Consider the following 21,889-nt stretch of genomic DNA (forward strand, 5'->3'; position numbering starts at 1 on the left):
ACACCAAGACCTCCTTGCAACAGGCACTAAACTGCTTCACATGTCCTGTGGCCACAATTCAAACAGCATTGCTCCTCTTTCAAAGGGGAAGAATTGACAAGAATAACAGAATGGTTTGGATTGGAAGGGACCTTAAAACTCATCCAGTTCCAGTCCCTCTGGCAGGGACACCTTACACTAGGGCAGGTTACCCCAAGCCTCATCCATCCTGGCCTTGAACACTTCCAGGGATGAAGCAGCCACAAATTTTTCTGGGTGATTTACTGAAGTTTTTGTAGTCAGGAAGGTGTCAGGACTGGGAAAAAAAGTCCAAGAGCTAAATTTTCCAAGTGATTATTCCTTCTGGATGCTCATATTAACCCTTCAGATCCTCTAATTTTCAAAAACCTTCCTATAAAAATGTGGCCCTTCTGAGATGTCACAAATTCATGACTGAGAAAATAAAGCTCAGAGGAATGTTAGTAATATTTACATTCAGTGTCCCAAATTCACAGACATCTGCCTCAAAGCAGAAAACTAATCCTGCTACTTTGTCCACAGCCTCTCTAGAGGCTACATCTTCTCTTTTCCTTCTTTCTCCAGGGACCAGGGTGGCCAGGCTGTCTCTAGAAGAAGATGGGATAATTAAGCCTCCATGGTATTTTCAATGCCAGGCCACAGGACTTTTGAACAGCATTGGCCTTCCAGGCCCCCTCAACCACCAATAGCTCATTTTTAGGGAGCCAGCCAAGTTTTTTGGTGTTTGGTCAGAGGCTGGGTGCAATGCCAAGAAATTGGTAGCTTCAAAAAACATCAGTGCAGACCTTCAGCCCAAGGAGAGAAGAGGCAGTGCCATTGCACAGGGCAGGCTCTGCTCTCTTCACAGGACAGAGCTGCCCCATTCTGGTTACTGCTGCTGGGGGACACATCCCTTAGGCCTCGTTCTTATCAGTCATGGAATTATCATGGTGAAGAATTGAAGAGTTTAAAACCATCTCCTACAAAACACAATCCCTGTGACCATCCTCCAGCAAGCCTCCTCCATAAATGAAACACCTTCCTTAAAGCACCTTGTTGTGCTTTGCAAGGGAGAATCACATTAATAAAGAGGAAAGATCAGACACCATCACCAAGTGACAAGAGCTAAAATGTCAATAGGGTTTCTGGCTGGCAATTAGTAAAATGAAAACGTGTAATACATCCTAAGCACATCCAGCTGCAGCCTTCTGAATGACTTTTTCAGCTGAAAGAATCAATTCAGCCAAGTTGCAAAATTAAGTGCTTGTTATCGCTTCAATTAAGCTAAACTGGAAAATTTTATAGAATCATCTTTTATTATTTTCTTCAGGAATGAGATTCAACAAATTACACCCAACTTTTCCAAAATATTTAACTCCAAATTAATAGCAACAAACTCCCCCAAGGAGATCAAGATATGGATTCTCAAGATTCCACGTATCAGCTTTAAAAAAACCTAGACTCAAGGAAGTAAGATCTCAAGTGGAATTTACCTGACAGCAAAGGAAAAAACTCTGAAAGGATGCAAAAGCAGATCCTTTTTTTTTTTTAGTTAACAAACTCAATAAATCATAGTTTTCATATCAGTAGTCTAATTTAGAAAGAAAAAAGCAACCCACACAAAGGAAACCCAACAGAAAGAAAACAGGAGGGATACACTACAAAGAACAAAACTAAACTGAATTATTTCTGCCTTTCCACCCACAATTCCATGCAGCAGTGAAATATATATTACATATTCTGTAATAAGGGAAGCATGAGCGGGCAGTAGCACATTTTGCCTTGGGTAGGTAGCAAGATATACTCAATTATACAGAGTGGGTAATGTAAAACTGGATTACTCACTGTCGAGCACTGGCTTGCTAATTGACATTAGAGACATGGATTTGGTCAGTGGAGATGAAACAGCAGAAGAACAGAAGTTAAATCCTTGCGGCTGTGATGTTTGATGCACCTGCAGAACAGAAGAGAACCACACTGAGTATGTCAAGAATGACAGAACCATCCCAGCTTCAGATCCCAGTCCAGTGTTAATGTTTACTGCAGCTCTCACTTTGAAACAGTGAAACAGTGCACAGGTGAAATGCAACATTTTGTTTTGTCTTTTAAGTGTGAGACAACTAATTATGCGACAGAGGGACTATATGTGCTTGATTTTCTTGCAAGACATTAAGAAACAGATATTGTTAAAACTCTCTGATTGCCATGGAAATTGCTGTTGTGATTCCAACTCCTCAACAGAACTAGACTGTGGTTCAACTTGGTAAAAAAAATCCAATGCTTAGCAGTGTGTTCCCAAAAGTTGCTATTCCTCTAAGCAAGAGAAGACACAAGAGTTGTGTTGCTACAAAAAACAAAGTAGAAAATTTAAAACAGTTGGAGATACCTCCATGTTAAAGATGGAAGATTTTTAATACTATGTATATGTACATATAAGGTGGAAGCCTTTGTCAGACTGTCACTTGGAAAATGGCTTTCAGAATGTTGATGTAGCATTTCCCAGACATCCACTAGTACTTGGACAGCTTTACCTGGTGGTTGTAGTCTCTGATTTCTCCTTGCTCAAGCTCCTCAGTGAGCAGGACCAGGGACTGATTGCTGGCAAGTGGACTCCTCCTGAGGTCTTTGGAGCTCAGAGAAGAAGCCTCCAGGTTTGTAGAAGGCTTCTTGTTTTCACCAGAGTCTCCAGCAAGGCCTTCTAGGCTGTAACTAAAGGGAAAGCACAGAGGTCAGATGCTGCCAAACTCTTAGAGACCAGGATCTTTCAGCACAGAGCACCTGCAAACGTCAAACACACAGCAGGCACTGAAGTGTGCAGATAAAAGCAGGTGCTACTCCTCAGCATGTTCTTTTTTCTTCAGAGCAAACAGCAACATTTTTGTGCTTCTAATGAGACATAAAGGTTTGTTCCTTGCTTGAACAACCATTGAAACTCCTGGTCAATTGCCTTTCCTAATGTTTTTTTTTACTCTTCTTGAGTGGTGCACATGAAAATCCAGAAACACCCCTTCTAAGGATTTTAGCATGTCTACGTATTCTCTTTGCTAGCTTTTTATTAGGCTCTCCCTTGGAATAAAGCCACCCAAATCAAACTACCTTGCACAGCATGATGCTGCTTGTCCTGGACCAATACCTCTCCCAGCAGCCACATCTGCTGCTGTAACACTCATCTCTGCAGCCACATCCTCTGAATCTATTTTAAAACTGCACAGTTTTGGCACTGATAATGTCATTTATTCTGCCAAAGCTGGTTTCTTTTTTACCCATGTTGTGGTTTTGTTTTTAAATTCAGTAAATGTTGTCTCCATCACCCAATCAATTTTATTTTATCATCTACTGAGGGAGCTAGGTCTTGCCCAGCAGAGCTGAACAATAACTCAGAGCTAAGTAAAATACTAAACTTTTGCTTGCAGATCTGTTAGAAATAAAACATTTGGCCAAACTCTCTAGAGACAGGTGCTGATAGACAAGTGACCTCCACAGAAGAACATTAATACACTCTCCTCTCACCTACACAAAACACACCCTCTCTCACATGGGACTATTTAATCTGATAAATGGTGCTCTAATATTCTGCTTCTGACCCTCTTGCTCCTTGTGCCCAACCATCAACAAAACTCCTGAAATGCCAGTGTGGGTTCACTGGGTGAAGCTTTACAGACTCCCCTGCCAGCACACAAGCACAGATCCATGGCTAATGTTTGATTTGATACTCACTAAGTCCCAGCCCTACCCTGGATTTATATCCCAACCTGAGGCTAATCATGACATCTCAGTGGTGAACAAATACTGCAGGCTGTACAGATGATTTAAACAACCACAGGAGCTTTAAATTCAGGTAGACTTGCAGAGCAGGGATTAATGTTCTGCAGTCCCTTAGAAGCATTAAAAGGCTCATAAATATGCACCTTGAAAGCAAAAACTAAATAAATGATGAATAAGAAGATTTAATAGATTTAAAAAACCCTTTTTTCATGGTAATTCATGAGAAAAAAAAAGACTGGTTGAAGCATTTATAATTTAATCTGCTTTAGGAAGATTGACTCATCAATGTGTATCAATAGCAGGCATTTAAAAGTTTATTCTAAAACACCTGTAGGTAGAAATCAGTCCCATTTCTACTGATTATTTAGGACAGAAAAGTACCTTTTTTACGTTCCAAGGTGGCAACAATGATGCTATGCAGTAGAGGAAAAAAAAATCATGTACATGTGACAATACTAGTTAAAACCTGCAAATATTAGCCCATAAAATAGTTATCAGTGATACTGGTCTCTAATTTGCTGATTGGCATATGTACACCACACATAACTAAACTGTACCAGGAAGAGCAAGTTTACTTCTCAATACCAAAAAAGAGTTTTAATAGCTCTACACATAACCAGCAAAAACTGCCAGAGAAAAGCTATAAAGCCATAAAATCTGGGGGACTGGCTTCAAAACAATATTGAGGAAAGATGTGACTTGCAACCATCAATCTCAGCACTGGGACTTTCTAAAGAAGATGCAAACTTTAAGAGCCTGGGAAATTTTCATCTGTGGTGATCAGACTGTTTTATTCAGAGAAGGTTTTACACAATTAGTCTCTCTGAAGAAAAGCCTAGGTCGTTCAATTTACAGAGAGCAAGTCCACGTGAACTTAAATCCTTTATGAGACTGATCTGGTACAAAGCAGTGCTGAATCATATTTAATCCTGGTTTGATTTTCTGGCTGTCACAATTATCGTTCTGATCACTGCTGCGGAAAAAACCACGGCTTGGAGTCATCACAGAACAGAGCAGCTCAACCCAAGAGCACAGCTTCCTTAATGCCAGAGGCCAGTGGAAAGCAGCCACCACCTCCACCTGCAGCCCAGCTCTGAGGATCCACTCCCAAGGGGAATTGCTGAAAAAGCAGACCAAGCAAACAAACACGTGCACGCTTCAGCCAGAGCAGCAGTGGAGGAGGCGATGCACGAGAAGCTGACGGCAGGGTGTTTGCAGTGCTCCTGCACATCGATTCATACCATACCTTCTACAAGTAAAGTCAGGACCCATGGCAATGTACTGTACGCCTGAGGGACACCAGCTCAAACTAGGAACAGCAAAAGAGGCAAAGAAAGGAAAAGGGCGGTGATTATCGGGTTGTTGTGGAACGTGGGGAACGTTAAAAGACTCTCACTCTCACGTATATTAAAAAAAAACAACAACAAACTCAGAAATAATGCAGTAGCACATGTCTGGTTGCACAAACACACCACAGTGCCCCAAATGCCTGAGGCTACCACTGAACAGGGGGCAGGACAGTCCATGCTTCCCCCAAATCAGCCCCATCAGTGAGTATACAATGTACTGGAAAAAATACTTCTTGTGGGGAGAGAGGTTTTTGGGAAAAACAAGGCTAAAACATACCAAAACCAATTTGTAATTAAACACACACAGCTATTGTGTTAGTAATGATTAGTATTTTCCTGGTAACTCTCATCCTCAAATCAGAAAAAGAATCCCTTACAGGTATTTCATAGTGTAAGTCCCCTCCATAGAAATATTAATAACCTTAGGCTACATTTAGACAAATAAGGAGAAAGACACATTCTTAAATGCTGCACAGCCAGTCAGTGCAAGAGGCTGGAAGAGAAAACAGGCTAATCTTACTATTAACTTGGGATTAAATCAAGAGTGCTTCTATCTAAAAGACCTTTCAGTTCCCATTCCCCAAAAGAGTCCCAAAGTTGCATCATGGAAGACATTAGAAATGCAAATACAGAATGCAAATATTTTGGTTGTTATTTTAGACTGCTTTTGTTATTTTTTCTCTGTTAGCTTGTGGCCCAATTGCAGAAACAGAGAAATCCATCTTCTTGTCAGCTATGACATTTATATGATCCCTAAATCCTGAAAAAGCTGTTCAGGAAGCACATGTTGTCTGAAGGGAAATTTGCATAAGCACAGGTCTCAGGTCCTGGTCTGAGATCCATGCAAGGAGGGGACATGGCCAGAGCATGTTTTGCTCCATGACAGGAGCCTATGAAAAGGGCAGAACAAATTTAACCCTTCCTGGACAGGGAACTGTGAGTGCCAGAAGCCTCTGAGGGCACAGACCAAGATTTAAACCCACTGAATGCATCATGTCATGACAAGTCCTCATATTGTTTCCACACACAGTGCAACACTGGAAATATTCTATAAGGGTTTGACAACTGGAAACATTCTGGATGCTCAATGGTAAAGTTCAGATAACTGCTGCCTGTTTTATAAAGGATGCTAACTGGGTGAGGATACACCCAAAACTTTGCACCCAAAAGCCCCCAGGTGTGCTTCACCAGTAGCTTACAGCACAGTACTGCAAACATTCTTCATGAACACATTCCTTCCCATAACATGCTAATATTTCCAAGTGCTTCATCATCCTCACCCAATTCAACCACAATGGCAGGTGTTTAAGTATTAGTGGGGGATGGCAGGGACTAAATACTTGTGTGAAATCACAGAGGAACCAAGGCCACAGGACTCCATCACACACAATCTGCACTCAGGCCTGGGTTCAGCCTCCCAGTGGGTCACTCAGATCTGCTCAGGGGCAGCTGAGAAAGCATCCTAAGGAAGGTGTCACACATCAGGACATCTGCTTGTGGCCACAAGAGATTGGCAGACCCTTTGAGACAAGCTTGTGTCACCTAGCATTCCAAAGTCACTCATTTCTGTGTGGTCCCTTTTTCGAAGGAAAGAAGATTCTCCTCATTAAAGAAACCATGTAACAATTACACTAGACTTTAAAAGATTCCTCTATTCCTGATCACTGCCATGTTATGGTGATGATCCTAAATGCTAAAACTGCAGAGGAGGGAAGTAGAAAAATAGAGGGAGGGAAGAAGAGGAGCCCTACATATGTACGAGGAAGCCTGGAAGTGTTAAGATCTCAAAGGAGGAAGGAAGGGGATCTGTTGACAAAGGCTGTGGAAAGCATTCTTGCAGAATCCCAGTCCTGTGGGGGAGCCACCATAAAATCATAAAAAGATCAATTCAGAGCATGCAAAACTCCTTTAGAGAGGACATCTTGGGGAGGAGGATGAGCTTTCATTTACATCAGCCTTGTGGGAGAGCACAAACTGTTGGAATCAGTTTCAGGCTCCACCTCCCCAAGTGGGGTTAGAGAGGATGATTCCAAAATGGTTTGGAGACCAGAAAAAGTGTGAAAATGTTTATGAAAGGATTATCACACATATCAGATATGACCAGGTATCCTAGACATTTTCTTTATTCTTTATTCTACTTGTAAGCTCATTGTTTCAGGATATTTTGACTAAATACTAACACAGCTCCTACAGAGGAGCCTTAAGAGATCACTGATAAAAAGAAGTACATTTGCATGAGCTGAGAAGACAAGCACTGGACTGCTTCCTGCACTGATGCAAATGAAGTGGCTTCTTAGAAGTAAAAAAGGCTTTTTCTTGTGTATTTTTAACACAGTTCTTTTTTAAGAGTGCTCTTTTGAACTGTACAGCACTGCTAGGGTTCATTGAAGCTGCTGCACGGTGAGGCACAGTGATTTTTTTGGTCATAGCATCATTCTTTTCACATGTGGGAATGTGGTAGTTTGTTTACACACACATCACCCCATCCATATTTCCAGTGCAGTGAAATCCCAAGTTAACCTGGCACAGGAGGGGAGGTAGCAGGCTATGGGAAGTGAGACAAGGTTGAACCACTGAAGGGCAGAAGTTCAACCTCTCTTTTTTCTTTAGCCTAAAATGTCTAAGTGTGGACAGTCCACACCTGCTGTGTCAAAAACTAAGTATATATTTATATACAAATAACTAATGCAAAGGTTACATGAGTGGAACTGCATATCCATGGGATGGATGAGAAATTCAAAGTTTGTTATAGAGAGGAAAAACACATGGAAGTAAAGAGAAAAACACACCTTTTTTTTTCTCTTTGTTAGGCAGATGGTTATAAAAACCATCACAAGAGCAAAATTAAAGACATTAAATTCAGCCAGCTGCAGCTCTTCAGAGTGTTCTCCAGCTCTGAGATCGTGTCTGACCCATCCCCTCCCCTAGCTGCCCCTCCTGCAAGTCTTGCCAGGAGTCTCTGATGTGCTTTAAATCCAAATCACACACACGCTCCCAGGTAAACTGTTTTAACCAACTACAAATCTTACACATGGTGAAGGTCAACAAAATCATATCTGAGATTTCATTACTGACATAATGTTCTGGAGAAAACAGCTCAAGCATGTGCTCTGTGGGGCACAAACCCTGCCCTGGGTCAGACTGGAGAGACAAAGCAGCCAGGTGGGATGCACAGCTCTAAAGCCAACACTTCCAGAGGTCCTACAGGTTTTCTAACATGAGAGGATGGAGTTAGTAGACATTCAAACACAAAACAGTTAGTCACATTAGTTGGCTTTGTACCTTCTCCTATGAATGGGAGGCTTCTTTATACCATCCCCCAGAATTCGCATTGAACTGAAAATGAATCATGGAGAATGGTCAGCAGCTTGAATGAAAAAAAAATTAACAAATGGCAGCTAAAGGATTAATATCCCCAACACACAGACAGAGGGAATGGACATACAGGGAAAACACAAAATGAAATATGAAGGGAAGCAATGAGTCTCTGTGTTTCTCCTCTCTTCTACAAATAAATCTGGGGTTTGGTTGGTTTTATTTTGTACAGAAAGAAGGCTGCACAGGTATTGACCACGATGCAACTTTGCTGCTGCCAAAGCCAGGTCAGTTTAAAGTTTAGATAAGGCCAAACTCTTTGACAGAAGCTGTTAGCAGCAGTGATTAACATCAGCTCCAGTTTTGCAGTGCTTAATCCATCAGTGAAACATGAGGGTGTTTCTTTCCCCAGCCTGGATGTTTAACACACTGCAGCATTGTTGAAAGACAGGCATTTCAAATCTGCTACAAATGTCAGGAATTAACTGAAGGATGAACATCCTTTTGTGCAGCCTTGTTGGTTTTCTTTGTATTTTAATAGGAAAATGTAGGCACGAGGACTATCTGTGAAGTGCATTTGAGGAAAGATGGGAAGTGGATTGAGCATTTTTTCACATTTCATTTAAGATTATTATTTTTTCATCCTGATCTTTTCTGTGAACAAATTTTATACTCATCCCTCTAAGAAACAGGAAACACATAACAGTGGAAAAGATCAAATTTTACAAAAGGCTGGTATTTTTTTTCCTGTAGGCTTTTTGGATCCTGCATCAGCACCTTTATCTAAGCTTGACTTAGCTATCTTTGTCATCAAGGTTAGGACTATTTTTGGTGTGGATGAGGGCTGCAAGTGGTTGCTGGGGCAGGAAGCACCTCTCAGAGCCCAGCTGATGGTGCACTCTGTCACCCCATTCCTCTTCCTGGCTGCACAGCCCCGTTCTAATCCTTGGGCTGGTTTTGGTGGCAATTCATTATTTGGTTATTTTTCTCCTCATTTAGTGAGCACAAGCTGCTCACCTACAGAGCAGAGAAGTGCCAGAGGAGGGGAGGGAGCACAAAGGGTGGTGGGAGCAGCACAGATCCAGCCAGACAAACCTCAGCCACCCTTGCGCTCAGTGTTACTCCACTTGCAAAGTTTGAAAAAGTCAAGTTACAATAAGGACTTTTCCCCTTCAGCTGGAAAAGCATCTACTGCATGTGAAATAAATGAATTAGCAAACACTCAGAATTTAACTGATTTGAGTGGAAGTCACTTCTTTGCACTTTACTTCCTCAGTATTTGTTGTTTCGCACTAAGCAACGAGTCTCAATAGCACAAGAGCCACATATGAAAAGAACAAAGAAAACAACAAAACGACACAGCAAATAATCCAAATTCCTTTCTAAAAGAAGCATAAAAACAAACATGAATTTAATCAGCACCACGGACCCACCCAGCTTTTCTTTTAATTCCCCGACATGACAGCTATCCTTATGTAGCTGCAGCTGCATGTGAGAACATATGAGAAGAATTACTGTTCCTTTAACTCAGATTTTCTTACATTTACAATGAATGTATTTTCCCATATCACAAAGAGCCTCCAAAGTGTGATGTAGGAGAATTTAACCCCATCTGTTCAGTGTTAGCAGTGATTGCCAGCTATGCAGTTTATTACCCTCAGAAATCCTGATGCATCAGGCCCAACACTCAGAAGTAAATCTCCCCAAATGAGTTTATGAGCTTATGGACTCATTGTGTCATCTGCAGGTATGCTGACTCTTTTGTCACTTTGAAAAACTGATGGGCATTACTTGACTTATTTAAATATTACCTGGGGACCAGGAATGAAGCCCAAAAAAGATGACAGTGTTCAACAACAACAATAAAACTATTTCACTGTATGCTACTTAGAGCATCCCAAATGGTTTTCAAAACTGACTTTAAAACCTGAAGGGTCTCTGATATTCCTTTAGTGAAACCCTAGTTTTGCTGCTGTGTGTAAAGGATGCAGACATTCGTGATGGGAGGCTGCTGCCTCTCCCTGGATTATCCAAAGGGGTCTGTAACCATTTTCAGGAACCTGCAGTGAGTGGCCAGTTTTAGTTTAATGCCATCCAGCCCCACATGCAATGGCTCTGTTTCTGTCAACAGCAGAATGTTTGCCATGAGGACACAGCAGGCAGCCAGAGAGTGGCACTGCCCTGCACACCTGGGCCTGCAGCCTCTGTGAGCTGCAGGGAGGATGTGGCACCCTGACCCTGCTAAAGCAACTGGCAATTCCTGCTCTGAAAGCATTAAAGCACATTAAAAACACTGGCCAAAGCTCCACTGGACTCAGAATACACAGGATTTGGCCTCAAGAATCTCACAGCCCAAATGCTGAACAGTGCAGGGCACGGCAGGGAACCTCACACCAATTACTACTTTTTGGCGTGCATCTTCCTTTATTTCATCTTCTTCCCCACTGAAATGGGGGACTGAGCAACTTTTCTTCCCACAGTGACTTGGAAGCAGCATGGACACACTCACACACTTTGTATCCCTCTCCTCCTTGCACCTTCTGAAAGAACAGATGGGAAAACTTCCTTTTTCAATCTTCCTGAATAACACCAGGGACTTCAGTGATGAGTTAGGTGGAACTTACTGCCCATGAGAGACTGAGGTGGAAACAGGGAGGACCCATCTCACCATTATGAAGAGTTTCCACAGAATTTTTTTAAATCCCAGTGCCTGTTTTATCTCTTAATACAATCAGAGCAATAATGGTCATGTTTATTCTGTGGGCAGTGAGATTTAACACTCCAATAATTCCTTTGTACAGAAAGGGGGCGTGACAGTTCTAATGGAAGACCTGTCCTGAGGTAATTCCATTTACTCTGGAAAGCTCAAGCATACTGTAGGTATTAAGTACTTTAATCCTGAAAGTTAATTTAAGAAAAAACAAACAAACATACATTAGGAGATTGTCTTAACCTCTTCAAATGAAAAAGAAATAATCAAAAGTGACGGTGCTCACTTCTGATAAACTCTTCAGTTTTATCATGCCAGGTTAAAAGCTCAGATAAATATGCATGAGTGGATGCAGGGTAAATCAAAGCAGCTCCTCACTCACCTCCTCTGATTGATTTCTGCCTCGTTGGTGGCATTTTTCCCCGGCCCCCAGCTGTGCCGGCGGAAAGGAGACAGCGGCCGCATGGAGCTGCGCAGGACGGAGGAAGGCGCGGGCACGTCCGTGATGCTGTCCAGCTCCTCTTCCTTCTCTCCTCCCTCTGAGGACACCATGTTGGTGCAGCTGCCATCCAGGCTGTGCCTGTCCTTGGGCTGGGCAAAGCTCCCCATGGGTGGGAAGGGGAGGGACGTGTCGCTGCCCAGGGATGAGTTCCTCTCCAGGGACATGGTGTCATCTGCAGAGGAGCTGGAGCTGGTGACATCACATGCAGACTGCTCCTCTTCAGGCTGCTGTGGGTAAGAAAAATTAAAAATAAATTAAAGCAGAATTGTAGACTGGTTTGGGTTGTAAGGGCCCTCTAAAAATGAGCAAGTCCAACACCCTTGCTGTGGACAGGGATATTGTTCGCTATATCATGTTGTTCAGAGACCCGTCCAGCCTGGCTCTGAACACTTCCAATGAAGTGAATACACTTAATATTTTAAGCAAATACAAATATTTTATATTTCACATGAGCTGAGAGATTTCTTAGTCGATGGCATAAGGCAAATTAACCATCATAGAACTGAGACTTTTTGCTCTGGTTTCAGAAGAGGTTGAAATGCTCTGCAGGGTGACCTTTTCCAACCCACAAGTCCCTGGCTGCCATTACCCAGGCTCCCAGCCCAGATCCTCTGCCTGCCTTCCTCTCCCCAATTCCATATTTCATCCTGCACAGCAAATTCTGTTCCTCTCACCATTTCTGGCTAAACCTGTTATCAATCAAGGTGCCATAAAACTGCCAAAGGTTTACTGAGAGAAAGTAATGGGGAAGAGGGTTATCACAGCTCCTGATGACAAACTCCAGCCTCTCCTGTGGGACTGGGATGGCCTTGTAGAGCTCAAGGGCAATGCACTGTTCCACTGCATCATGCAACACAAAAGGGAGAATTGCTCAGTAGCAGAAAACAGACAGAAAAAATTAAAAGCTTAATTCCCCATCCCCAACTACTTTCCATTAAACAGCAAGTTAATACCAGGGTTTGCAGCATTTTTCAAATCCAACTGTCATCCAAAAATATTGTTCTACAGGATCAGCCACCCTGTATTAGAGCTTTTGAGTCATACTGTTATTTTTGGGTTTCATCTGCTCCAAAAGCAGTATGTAGAAGCCAAAACTGGCTCTCTCTGGCCAAAGGCCACGTGCTGACCATACAGCCCCAGAAGAGCCCGTGCATATTCTGTGTTCCCTGTGGCCACCATAAAAAACACAAGCATCTCTCTGACATCACCTCCAGCCTGAAATGGTGTTTGCCCTGAGGGACTGACATGGGAAGTTTCAATTTATCCTCCTGCAGAGCCCTGTGCTGTATCATTTGAAAGAATAAGAGGCAGAGTGTCAGGCCATGCACAGGAGAGCATTCAGCAAAGCCCTGGTGGTTGTGTCCTCCTGCAGTGGGCTCAGGGGGCTGGGCAGGAGCTGAGTGCCCCAGGGGCTGCAGGCTGCCAGCAAGCACTTGGCAGAAGACAACTGGATACAAAATCCTGTTCTTGGAAGGGAAAGATGGGCATCAGACTCCATGGAGGGAAGGATGAGCAGGAGTGATGTTAAACACAGAGACTTTTGGTTTTCTGTGATTTATTTGAGGGGCACACACTATAAGCTTTTTATTTAACTGAACAAAAAGAAACTGAGATATGCAAAAAACCTTCTAATTGAATATTTCACTATTCAGAGAGAAGCCTTGTTTCAAGTTTAGTTATTTTTTACTCTTAGTTCAGTTTAATAGGTATACAATAATGTTCTGAGATGGTTTAACAAAATGCTGTCACACTGCTGCCCTTCTCACATCCATCACAGGAAAACAGAGGGAAAAAAAAAAGACAGCATCCATAGCACAACACCAAAGTACAAGAACCTTTTAAACATAAAGCATAAAAAAATACACTTAAAATACATCCCTCCAAACACATTCACTTTGTGTTAAGGTATGTCAAACATTAATATTTCAGAAAGTTATGTTCTGAAAACCAGTAAACTATTGGATTTGGTACATTTGAATAGGAAGCTGAGGTTTAAAGAAAAAAGAACTGAAATGGAAGCCCTGTGAAGTTTTTGATGATGTTCAGCAGTATTCAAGATAATCTGATATTTGTGTGAGTCATGATGTGATCTTATTGAATTGCTTAAATACAGACAAATCAAGTAGTCATTATGTGGATAACACTCCTACAGTGGAGGAAAGAGTCTGCCACTTTTCCAAGCCAGAAAAATACTGTCAGACATTAGATCAGACTGGATGGGGTTTTGGAGCAACCTGGTCTAGTGGAAGGTGTCCCTGCCCACGGCAGGGGGTTGGAACAAGGTGAGCTTTAAGGTCCCTTCCAACCCAAACCATTCTGGGATTGGGGCAGAGAGCAGGAGAGGAGAGGACTGACTTCACCCCATCAGCTGTGGGAGGTATGGGAGAGTTTGGAAACTTTCAATACAGATGGAAATCTAGAAACAGAACACCAAATGAAATAGGGAGGAATTAGAGTAAAAGGAGGGATTTTTATTTCCCAGATGAGAATACTGCTGCAGCTTGAAATGCACAACAAAACCCACCTCCCTAACAAGGAAGATTGAGGGATTTTATCACAAAATGCAGTTCAAGGAGACATTTGAGAAAATCTGAAAAATACATTTGGTCCATTTAAACTTTTACCTTGAGCATTCCACTGACGACAGAGCACAATAAACAATTCCCTTGAACTTGTGGCTCCTGATTATTCTTCTAAAAATATTCTGCCATCATTTGAATGATTTTTTTTTTTTTTGAAACAAAGGAAAACAGTTCATATGAAAGACGACTCTGTCTGAAAAATGCCAAGTGTGGCTGACACGTCTAAAACATCTATATTGTAGTCACCACAAAAAATCAGCTGTCTGGCCAGTAAATATGCATTGCTCTTTAATCCTATTTGAGGAAGAAAATATCATGTTTGAAGAACAGAATGAGCTCTTTTCTTACAGGAAGAGGATATATTAAAGAAATATTAATTTTCTTCAAGTTAGGCTTCCTGGATTGCACCTCAATGAATTCAGGGCATAACTGTGACCATAAATCTCGTGTCCAAAAAGAGCCTTTACAGATGTTTGCTAATTGGCATTTTCTTTGCCCTCAGTATTTGCCAAGAAGCTTCTAAGAAAAAATAAGATAAGTGAGTATCTGAGAAAGGACACATGTAATTCTCCATGAATAGGGATAACAGAAATCACTGGGATGGTGGGGGTATAAGATAACTTCTTTAGCTAAATCCCTCCACTGTAGGAGGTCTTGATAAGGGGAATTTAAATGTTCTTTCAATCGTTTCCATGATGACAACATGCAAAGTACTGACACAAACTTTCTCTGTCCCCTGACCTTCGAAGACATTAAAGGTGTTAGAGTATTTTAAAAAAGAAGATGAAAAAAATTAAACCTTGGAATCTTGAAGTTTATTTGGAATACCATTCCACTAAAGGAGCAAACACCTTTAGTTGGCTTGATATATATAATCCAGCAGAGTAATTTTTTATTTGGATTTGCCTGTGGCTCCAGGCTCCTTAAAATTAACTTCAACAGTGGCCTTCTAATAATTATTTATCATAACTTTTATGATTTGGAGTGGAGGTGACAGCCTTTCCCTTAAAATTTTTATTCCTTTGGGGTTTTGTTTTTGTTTGCTTTTTTTTTTAAGAGCTACAACTCTGGGGAAAAAAAAAAGCAAAACATTTATGTATTTGTGTCTTTTCTTCGAGCAAACCAAAACAAAGACAGAAATTAAACAATGTTCAAGACTGAGTTGCAATCCCTTCCTTTGGTGATGATCTATGGGTTCCTGACTCCCTTCAGCTGAATCATTTCCCAAGGGGCACATTAAAAACCTTCCCAGTAACGCTGGACTTCGGTGGCTGGTTAAAAGTTAAGATGAGCAAAGCATGTGGGCTCCACCCCAGGATGTTGCCAGATGATTGTGAGAGATGACCTTATGCAGCATTAATCATTCAAGGAGGATGCTGCAAAGCCTGCCCAGATGGCTGTCTGGGACAGAGAGGGAAAAGCAGGATGATGAGGACATGGGAATGAATGCTGATGCAAAAAAAAAAATTAAACGTTTTGCTGAAGCCATAGACTTGGAAACAACTTCTGCATCTCATTGACAGCCTGTAAAGTCTGAAAAAACAGGCAGGTTTTAGTGCTAAAGCTCCCTGAACCCAAGAGCTCATGTTCCACAGCTCAGCACACGTCCTTCAGAGAAAGAAATGAAACAAGCACAGGAGAAGGGAAGGAGATGGGAGAGGAGCACACAGCAAACACCAGGGACAGAGTGAGGCACCTGCAGATCCTGTGACTTCACAGACCCAAATTCTTCATGGTCCTGGGACAGAACCACCAGGGCTTTAACACTGTGAATTTCAAGTGATGTCTGAGGAAGCAGCACAAAGACCCTGGACAAACAGCAACTTGCTATTCCTACATTTATTTTAATGCATTAAGCAGTTAGCATAGAAGTAGTTATTTCTACAATAAAAAACCCAAAAACAACTCTAGTAGACAAAAGTTCAACTTTTTCTCCACAGAAAGGGGAAACAAGAACAAAACTAGCAATAACAATAATCACCATGACACTGAAAGGTTTGAGATCCTCTTTTTGTTCATAAACATATTCTGTCTCTTCCCAATTTGATACAGAAACTGTACTATTTCATAGGTTTATAAATGATCAACTACAGCCAAGACAAGCTTCTTACAATATTTTTCGGAAAAAAGATTACAGCCACCACTTATTTTGGTGGTCATTAAAAATATCTATAATTTGCATTTCTACCACCTGGAGTCAGTACTGTAAAACCAGATAGATTTAATTAAGGAAAAAGCTCACAACACTAAATTAGTTTTTCTGATCTGTTAGAAATAACTTTAACTGCAGAAAAAATACTCAGATAAATTCTGAGAAAGACAAGGAATCAAACTGGTCAGGAAAACAAACGCAAAGCAACTGAAGTTGAGATTAGCTTTGAATAACTTCCTAAACTCAACTCAGGAACCTTTTGAAGCCATCTGAAGACAAAGTCTGCAACCCACTGCATGATGAGAACAATGCAAAGGCTACTAAACTAACAAATTCCCTTTCAACAAAGCAAAAAAATTCCTGCATCTGCCCACTCTCCACTGGCAACTGAAGCTCTGCTTTCCCCACCACCTCCTCCCTTCACTGTGGCATCCCTGCTGCACAGCTCTACCTATTCTGGTTACATTTTAATCTTTCTTTCTGGTATTTGGAGAAGGAAACTTTCCACATAAGAAAGGGAAAAAAGCTAAAATTCTGTAGAATATAAAATTTGCTGTGTTCCCACTGCACTCCTCTCCCACACTTTCCCATACAGGCATTACATCAGGCTCAAATGGCAGCTGGCTGTCGCAATCCCTGTCACTCTACACAAGGGAACTGAAGACAGCCTGCTCTGCCTAACAGCCTTGTACTCTGACAATCCAGGGTCCCAGATCCTTTTGACACTAGGATGGGAAAGGGTGAGGCTGGTGAGCTCTGTGCCCTACCACATGCATTAAGGATGACTTTACTGTTCATTTATAGCACATGAGATCATTTAGCCTGGGCTGTGGTGTTTCCCATCCTGCTGGAAAATATTCACCACCATCTGATTTGACTTCAGCAAACAGAATTCTCTTCAATTCAATACATTTCTCAGAAAGCCAGTGTGAAAGCTACTCTGAGAGTTTTCAGGTAGGAGCTGTGCCTGCTCAAACCTATGAGCTGCAGCTGAACCAAGGAGTGGGGTTTTCATGGAGACCACAGTGATGGCTGCTCTAAAGAAGGGTCACATCCCTTTTGATTCAACATCACTATACTCTTTCTGGGTGCTCTTTCATCATCTGCTTATGCCAAGAATACAAATTACAAGCAAGATGACTCTTTAAGAGCAAAAACCTGATGACCCCCTGAATAAATTCAGGCTGCTTTGACGTAGATGCAAAAGACTGATGCCAAAGGAAGGCATCCTCTGCTCAGGAGGCCAGCTCTGTCTCTCACGTCTCTCCCACTCCTCAGCAGCACAAAGCATACAGGGATGACTAAGGTTAGCAGTGACTTCTGTTGTTGATTTTAAGAAAACTTAAAAACACTTTCATTCTACTTGCACGCAAACAGGCATTAGAGGTATGTCACCTAGGCAACAAAACTATTCCCTGGAATTGGCCTGAAGTATTTAGAATGAGTGTTTCCTTCCTATGACACTGCATTTACAGAAAAACACTGGTTCCTCTGAGAATTACAGCATATAAATCTGAAGGTGTCAGAAGAGAGGTCACAGTTTGCTGGAGAAAAGCTCTTTGTTACATGAGTTAAAGATGGATTTCATATCGTCTGTGCAATCCCTAATGACCTTGCAAGAAAATCCACCTTTTCAACTGCTCCTCTGGTGCCTGATTTACTTTTGGAAAGACAAAATTACTTCCATTTTTTTAACCATTGGGGGCTGCACAGCTTTTGGAATTCTGCTGCAAGTAAATACATCCCTCATGCTGCTGCATCCGAGGAGGAGACCGGATCCTTCCCATCTCTTTGGTTCCAGGATAATCACTTCCAGGTTTCCAGCTCACCAGTGAAACCAAGATGATCTATCTGTGTGTGCTGTATGGGTTTATCAGAGGCTTTTTTAACCATATCCCAACCAGGCTTTCTTACCTTCCCAAAGACAAGGTCTTCCATCCCATCTCCAGGCATGGGGAAGAGGTCAGACTCACTCCCAGACTCTCTTTTAAGACCACCCTGTGACGAGGCACAGACACTGCTCAGCCCATCCTCCAAGAAGTTCTCACATTCTGCAGGAGCAAAGCACAAAAAGTCACAACTTGAGGCTTTCTGTAGCATCCACACATCAGACCCGCATTCTCTCAGTGAATTCCAGGATTTAAATCATATAGCTTTTATTTAGAAAGCTTTATAAATTTGTTCATGTCCCAAAACTACCTGTGAATTCTCAAATAATTTATTCCAGAGTTTAAAACTCCTTTTGAAGTGCATCACTGAAGTACATGGTGTAAAGTGAAATTCTCCATGAAACAGCTGTAAACACTTGTAGCTTGAGGCGCTGATAAATACACTACATATGAGGTAACCCATACAGTGCATAATGGGATGTTTCCTATTGACTGCAACAACTGCAAAATTAGATTCATATTTAATAAATATAAAAATGTAACTTGTCAATATTTGCTTTATTTCTCAAAGAATCAATTCCCTCTAAATGCCAAGGTGCTTTTAGTGCACATTTGGACAATTATTTAATTTCTCCTTCTACACTCCTTACTGAAAAAGCACTGGTGTGAAATCCATGACAAGCTTTACTTTTTCAAGATTCAAAAAAAATTAAATGACTTTTAAAAAAACTCTCAGCTTTCATAAACCCTTACATTGAAATATAACCATGTTGCATCTGTTTGTTTTCTCAAATGCTTCCAGCTGTTTGCACTGGGTTAATCAGGAGTACAGAACTAGACTGCAGCCCCTGCAAAAGCCCTCTTTCCAAAACCTTTAACAGATAAGTTTTTGTCTAAGAAACGCCTGTATATATTTTATTTTTTCATCCTGCAGGCCAAAGTATTAATGACAATTTTGGCAAAAATTGAACATTCATATTTCCCAGCTATTTTCTAATTATTAGTTTGCTTGGTTTTGTTTGGTTTTTTTTTTAAGAAAGGTGCTATTTTGCATCTCCTCTAACTAAACAGATCCAAAATGTGCTCAGCTGCCTGGAGAAGAGCCAGGGCAATAAAATATTAGTTCACTCTTAAATTATACCTCACTAACTCCATCCTTGGTGAATTCAAACTTAAACATCAGTGAAAGGACGACAGGTTTGAGTAGCTTAAGGTCACCTCTTCACCTTCCCCATCCTTAATCTGTGCCTGACAGCAGCTATAGAACACCCCAGCCACATCCCAACTGATGGGAGAGACTCCACTTCTGGAGAAAACAGCATTACACTGATAGTGGTGGGGCTGTCCCCATTCAGGGCAGGGGGAGTTGAAGCCAGTCAGAAACCCCATTACCCCACAGAGGAATTTCCACACTGTAGAGAATTGGAAAAGCACTTATTGGATGCTGCAGCTGCTCCTGTTCCCCTTTCAGTAAACCTGGAAAATCTGAACTGCTTTTCCATCACCGAGGGGGAGAAGGGAGGGGAGAGAAGAAGGGGGGGAATGAAGGGAAAGAAGAGACGGAGCGGCTGTGAGGACGTGGGCCAGGGGCTGTTCATCCAGCTGGCAGCCAGCACAGCATGTCCACAGCCCAGACTGAAAAACAAAGGGGTTCCAGCCACGTTCCACTGGAAAATCAGTGGGGACAGCTCAGATGTGCTGAGGGATGGATATCTCACCCCGAGGATAAAGCATGAGAGGCAGTGAAGCCTCCTCTGCAGGAGCCTCCCAGGGGCAGAGGAGATGAAGCAGAGGGGAAGGATGAGGAGCAGGGTGATGGGGACCCCTCCACACACCTCAGCTCATTTGTGCTGAGAAAGTCACTCCCAAGCCTTCTCTTCCCTACATTCTCCTTCATTTTCGGTTGGAGGTGTGCATATTTTCTCCATTTTCTCCCTCCCCTTTTCTCAGTTTGCTGGGCTTGTTTTGAACTGCACAGACGCTGCACAAAGCCAGGCTCTGTGTCTCACACCCCTGGCAACACTTCTGTGCATGATATAAAGGCAAAAAAATACAGAGAAAAAAGCCCTAGGAAGAACATTTCCAAGCAATCTCGTCTGTACATTTTCCAAACTCTTGTGTCCTCCAAGCCAGGGCTGAGCCCTTCAATTCCATATTGATAACTACGTATCTGCTACACTCCTCTGCACACCTAATTTCAAAAGCATAGACAGAAAATGAGAAGCCACAATTTCTGGAGTTGCCTTCAAAGATCTGAGGTCTCTGTCCTTGCAAGTCATTTCAGTAGATGAAAAAGGCCTAATTCCTTATCAAGTACTGTATTTTTAAGTTAGCCACATTGTCAGCTTGTGGTTTTATTGCTGTTAAGTGTTGCCAGATTTTTCTTGCCCTCTCTACACTGCCCAGCACCACAGAGCAGCAGGAGGATGCCTGAGCAGTAACAATATTATTTCTAGAAAGGCCAGAACCTGCATAACCTGAGATCCTTCTGCTGCTTCAGTCCATCTGGAGAGCACATTTGCTTAAAAACATATCTCTTTATGCTTTTGTTACAGACATGTATTACTGTAATTATTAATATAAATCTGTACATACAGCTACCTAATTACATAATTAATATTATATTTCTATAGTGTAATATTGCAGTAGATAATTAATAGGTGTGCCACTGATAGTGATATGTAGGAATATCTGATTATATATTTGGCAAGTCAAATGAGTCCATGTTGTTTTGCAGACAAATAGTTTGCAGTAACTATTGCCTGAAGCATAAAAATACTGTACCAAGAGGCAAAGGATTCATAGATACAATTAGTAAAGAAGAGATATGGCAATACCACAGGTTCTCCTGTAAAAAAAACTCTTGAAACAGCTATTGCTGTTAATAACTCTTCTAAAAAGGGCAGTATTTTTGTTTGCTTGTTTGTTTGCTTTTAATAAAAAAGCAATTATTTAACTTTGATGTGAGCTAGAACTTCTATTTAGGATAAACCCCTCAGGTCACTAACCCCACACTATCTCTTCTTAGCCTACAGTCTAAAAGGCTGAGTTTAAATTTTGCATTGACACTCAGCCATTTTTTTTCAAGTCTCTCAGATAAACTGAAGGAGATTTGGGTGAGAACACTGCTCATAAGGACAGCAGGACAAGAAGCCTCCTCTCCACAAGCAGCCAAAGTGAAGTCCCTATTCAGGGCCCTGATAAATTACTCTTTTTGTTTCAAACATGCATAATCCAGTGAAAGAAAATGCTTTTTTTCTTATCTTGGACACCAACCCTTCTTTGAAGCTTGCCCAGACTAGATTTTCTGTCCCAGTGGAAGAGCCAGAAAGCACCAGCCAGCACGCAGGGCTGGGATGGGAGCTTGGCACAGCCGGTGGGCAGGGTGTGGGAACGATGGCTCTGAACAGCCTTCCTGCTTCCTGAGCCTGGAATCATGGCAACTTTCAGAGGGAAAGGAAAAGAGTAAAAATCTCAAGCCACTGATTTGGGACTAAATATGGATTTAGGAGTTCAAATTTCTGGCTTTTTTTCTTTTATTGTATTATCCTTCTAGCTAGAATCCATGTCTGTGTGCTCCCCACAACATCATTCAAGTTAATTTAGTAAAAAAAAAACAAAAAGGGGA

General features: G+C 41.7%; 1 protein-coding gene across 4 annotated transcripts in view; it reads right to left on the reverse strand.

The window, feature by feature from the left end:
- Positions 1–21,889, reverse strand: part of AKAP13 (A-kinase anchoring protein 13) — a 203,070-nt gene that overhangs the window by 36,017 nt on the left and 145,164 nt on the right. For 3 of the 4 annotated variants that reach the window (XM_015639123.3, XM_033516895.1, XM_015639126.3), the window contains 6 exons: positions 18,287–18,423; positions 11,519–11,865; positions 8,394–8,447; positions 5,009–5,071; positions 2,529–2,706; positions 1,843–1,951 (listed from right to left, as the gene is read on the reverse strand). In XM_015639123.3, the coding sequence (XP_015494609.1) occupies positions 1,843–1,951; positions 2,529–2,706; positions 5,009–5,071; positions 8,394–8,447; positions 11,519–11,865; positions 18,287–18,423 (888 nt within the window). The remainder of the gene's footprint in view (positions 1–1,842; positions 1,952–2,528; positions 2,707–5,008; positions 5,072–8,393; positions 8,448–11,518; positions 11,866–18,286; positions 18,424–21,889) is intronic. The other variant, XM_015639124.3, reaches the window with a different exon arrangement.

This window comes from Parus major, chromosome 10 (assembly GCF_001522545.3).
Source record: "Parus major isolate Abel chromosome 10, Parus_major1.1, whole genome shotgun sequence".
NCBI classification, from domain to species: domain Eukaryota; kingdom Metazoa; phylum Chordata; class Aves; order Passeriformes; family Paridae; genus Parus; species Parus major.